The sequence below is a fragment of the Oryza sativa genome, chromosome 5 (genome assembly GCF_034140825.1).
Source record: "Oryza sativa Japonica Group chromosome 5, ASM3414082v1".
Taxonomy (NCBI): Eukaryota; Viridiplantae; Streptophyta; class Magnoliopsida; order Poales; family Poaceae; genus Oryza; species Oryza sativa.
In genome coordinates, this window is record NC_089039.1 from 2,420,648 (window position 1) to 2,424,967 (window position 4,320).

Here is a 4,320-nt window from a genome sequence, read left to right on the forward strand (position 1 = left end):
CACCTCCGATACCCTTAACTGAAAAATCCGATATCCAAGCGACGCTTCGTCTTCCCCGCCGGAACTCTCGCCATTTTCCCCACTCCCTGCTACAGTGCAAAGCTGCGCCGACGAACTAGGGTTCACAACTCCGGCCAAATCCACCTCCGAAAAGTGCATCAAAATCCTTCCCGTGATCCACCGCCTCAATCCCTCACCTCTCCCAAGCCATCCCTCGAATCAAATCAGCACATTTGAGTGAAACCGATGGCGGAAGAGAGAGAAAGCTTCGAAGGCCAATGGGCGTCATCCGACGTAACGGAGGAGAATCTTAAGGAGATGGTGGCGCACGGCGTTCTCCCTGCCAAGGAGATCATCAGGTGGCGACCAGCGCACGGTGAGGCTTTCCCGTCTCCGGATACTCATGAGATTGTGGTCTTCTCGCATTTCTTCTACGGCGGCTTTGCTCTTCCGACCTCAAAATTTTTCCGCGGGATCTTGAACTTCTATGGAATCAGCTTGCATCACCTAAACCCGAATTCCATAGTGCATATCGCCAATTTCGTCCATGCTTGTGAAGCCTTTTTGGGGATCAAACCTCACTTTGCCCTATTCCGCCGGATCTTCTTCCTCAAGCCCCAACCAAACAAGAACAAACCGTGTGTAGTCGGGGGGGCAGGATTCCAACTAAGGGGAACTCTGAGCCAAAAATATTTCTCGATGCCCTTCAAGACTTCGAACAAAGGATGGCATGCAAACTGGTTCTATGTTCAGAATCCCGAGCCTGCTCTTCCCGGGTACTCTTGTCTTCCTCCAGTGTACCAAGATACTTGGAACTCTCTTCCAATCGGAGATGAAGCAGTACAAGCCTTGGAGTTGTTGGATCGTATGTTAAATCTTAAAGAACAAGGCTTACAGGGAGAGCAGATCACTCGGCACTTCATCAAATGCCGACTGGCGCCAATCAAGGAAAGATCCCGCACAGCATTCGAGTTCGACGGCAAACATGATCCCAACCGTGAAGAACCAGATTCCCTGGATTTCAAAATCATGAAGGAGAGGATGTATAAAATCTTCTCAAATGCAATTGTAGTCAGCTACTCTCATCAACTGCCAGTTGTGCCATATAATGCATTCAATCCGCCTCCACAGGTATGCATCGGAAACCCTCAAACCGTGATCAGAACATAATTTTATCTTCATGCTTAGTTGACTAACTATGGAAGCATCTTGTTCAGGAATATGCATTGATGAAGTCAGATCTACCAGTCACTCAGCACCGGTCTCCTCGCCAACACACCGCTCAGGGAGGTGGAGGGCCAACGATCAGACCAGATCCGCAACCTCAGACCTCCAAATTGACTGGTCAAACAGGTCCTCGCAAGAGAAAGCTAGTACTTGATGATGATGAAGGCGACGATGATAAATCTGGGGATAAGGGCTCGCCTAATAAACCCCCAAAACGTACCATGCCCAGGAAAAAACTAGCTGGCCGTGCAATGCCAAAGATCAGAACATCTTCCAGGTATTAGATCTCTCGGTATGATTTCCGCTTCGGCATGTTTTCCGATGAAAATAATGCTAAATACTGAAAGAACACTCTGCAGGAAACCATCTGATATAGATCCATCTGGAAAAGACCCCGATCCTGCCATGACAGAGCAAAATATATCCAAGGACCCCGAGCCGACTGCTGAAAACCAGCCGACTGCTGAAAGCCAGCCGACTGGCGCCCATGCTTCGGGCGATAGGGCCAATCCGAGTGACCTGCCGCCGACTGGAAACCAGTCGGCAACAACTGAAACGGCAACAACTCAAGAGCCCCCGACTGGAAACCAGTCGGACGCAGGCCCTGATCAAGAGATCCCCGAAGTAGAAGCGCAGACGACGACTTCGCAAGGACCAGAGGCTGGTAACGACTCGATAGCTGGGTCTTCAGGTAAAGAACAAAGATCACCTCACGCTCAGCTAGGTACATCTTCAGGTTAGTTGTCTTCTCAAACAATGGCGATTTAAATAACCTCAGTATATCCGTCTAATGTCTTGGAAACGCATCAGGACCATCAGGTGATGACGGAGAAGAAATCCCTCGCATAAAGGCGACCGACGACTCTCGTCCTCCTATCTTGATCAAATGGTGGGACGAGAACTCACAAGCCGCCGGCATAGTCATAAACCGTCAAAAAGAAGATGAAGAAGTGTGCCAGCTGAAGAAAGCGCTCGGAGAAGCCACTCGTATTGTAAATGTAAGTCTTCCGAGTGACGGCCTTCGGTAACTTTGTTTTCTTTTTAGCAGAACTGAACCATGATCCATCATGCAGAGAATCCATCTTCGCAATGAGGCCAAGACTACAACTTTGGAAAAGCTGGTTCCTCATTTGGGAACTCTAGAAGCAGTTAGGGACCAGCTGCATGAGGCCAAGGAGTGCGCCAAAAAGACAGAGAAAGAGTTAAGGGACCGAATCGCCCAGCTCCAGGATGCAAACTTCGAACTAAGTGGTTCATCAAAAGGTAATCACCCAGATCTGTTCCATTGATTTATGCTGTCATAATTGCATCCTCAACCATCTGGATTTCAAACAGCGCAAGCCGCCAGGATGGAACAGATGGCGAAGCAAATTGAAGCCCTGGAGAGAGACAAGACAGGACTGGCTGCGCAAAGGGACTCAGCCTTGAAGGAAGTCGAAGGTAACGCCGGCTAACAATCTGAGCTTCTCTCCTTATAATGCAACAGATGCTCATCATAAATGTGTTTTGCAGATCGCAAGATCAAATCTCAAGCTCAGTTCGACGTCCTGGTTGGTAAGATCAAGAGGCTTGAAGGAGCAAGGGATAACGTCGCCAATGCCGCTGCACCAATTATCCAAGCCATGTTCCTCAATAATGGTGGTCCGAGTGCACTCGACGCAACCGAAATATTTGACAAGCTGAGTGTTGCTCCGGAAGTATATTTCAAGAATATCAAGAAAGCTGGAAGTATGGGAGCTGGCATGGCCTTGGCGATGACAAAATCCTTGTATCCGAGAATTGAAGTCGACACCATTGATGGATTTGCAGACGGGACAAGTGAAGAAGCTGCCCTTGATCTCATCAGCAGTGCGCAAAATGCGGCTGACAAAATTGTGAGTGATGTTGTAGAGCAATTTCGCAACAACGACCTCCAGCCGAGTAATGAAGACTCTGATGATGAAAGGACTGATTCTGACTGAGTTTGAGTGTAATACATGGAGGCTCAATTTGTACAATACTGGTGTATTTATGCTGTGCTTGATGATTCTTGCGAAGTTTTTGATTTCTTAAAAGTTTTTGCTAAACTTTCTTGAGCCTAAAACCCAAAGAAGCTATTAAAAACTTTCAGTCCTCGCAAACTAAGTAGAAAAACCAAACAAGGCAATGATAAACCAAGTAAGCAAACTGAATTGATAAAAAATCACACTCCATTATTATGATGATAGCCCCCGACTGACAACTTCAAGGAGAAAACTTGATGTTTGACAGTCAAAATAGGGAAATACAATGATAAAGTTAAGCGTAGAAACGACGAATATGTTCAATGTTCCAAGAGTTGTCGACGAGAGTGCCGTCTTCGCGCTTGAGTCGATATGAACCTGGCCGGGTAACTTCAGAGATAATAAATGGCCCTTCCCATAGAGGAGATAACTTGTGCCGATCTCGTGTGGTTTGAATTTTCCGTAAAACCAGGTCGCCGACTAGAAAGGCACGAGATCGAACATTGCGATTATGATAACGTCGCAACCCTTGTAAGTACCGAGCTGACTGAATCAAAGCTGCTTCGCGGACCTCTTCCAGTCGGTGCAAGTCGTCCACTCGGTCTTCTTCATAGCGTTCTTCACGGAAATTACGGAAGCGCAAAGATTCGAACTCGACTTCACTCGGCAACATTGCTTCTGCCCCGTAGACAAGGAAAAAAGGTGACTGGCCTGTGGCCCGACTGGGCGTAGTACGCAAAGACCAAAGTACTGATGGTAACTGTGACACCCATTTGCCGGCATAAGGTTTAAGCCGGTCAAAAACTCGAGCTTTAATCCTTTGAAGTATCATGCCGTTGGCCCTCTCCACCTGTCCATTGCTCATGGGGTGTGCCACTGAGGCGTAGCAAATCTTAATTCCAAAGTCCTCACAAAAGTCTTTAAAAACTCCGCCAGTGAATTGTGTGCCATTATCAGTGATTATCCGATTGGGCACTCCAAATCTATGCACAATGTTGATGAAGAAGTCGCGAGCATTATCTGCTGTGATTGTGACAACCGGTTTAGCTTCAATCCACTTGGAGAATTTATCAATGGCCATAAAGAGATGCGTGTAACCGCCAACTGCCTT

At 47.4% G+C, this 4,320-nt stretch overlaps 1 protein-coding gene across 1 annotated transcript; it reads left to right on the top strand.

Moving 5' to 3' along the window:
- Positions 1 to 246: 246 nt before the first annotated feature.
- LOC136356524 (uncharacterized) lies at positions 247 to 3,188 on the top strand. The gene is made up of 7 exons (XM_066310538.1): positions 247 to 376; positions 1,354 to 1,504; positions 1,587 to 1,918; positions 2,038 to 2,214; positions 2,371 to 2,490; positions 2,563 to 2,667; positions 2,740 to 3,188. The coding sequence occupies exons 1-7, from the start codon at positions 247 to 249 to the stop codon at positions 3,186 to 3,188; spliced, it is 1,464 nt and encodes a 487-aa protein (XP_066166635.1).
- The last annotated feature ends 1,132 nt before the right edge of the window (positions 3,189 to 4,320 follow it).

Excerpts from the sequence above, each read along its gene's own strand:
- LOC136356524 (XM_066310538.1), top strand. The coding sequence starts at position 247 with ATGGCGGAAGAGAGAGAAAGCTTCGAAGGCCAATGGGCGTCATCCGAC. Across the intron at positions 377-1,353 it reads CAGGTGGCGACCAGCGCACG|GTCCTCGCAAGAGAAAGCTA; the intron begins GTGAGGCTTTCC and ends CTGGTCAAACAG. Across the intron at positions 2,668-2,739 it reads AGCCTTGAAGGAAGTCGAAG|ATCGCAAGATCAAATCTCAA; the intron begins GTAACGCCGGCT and ends TGTGTTTTGCAG.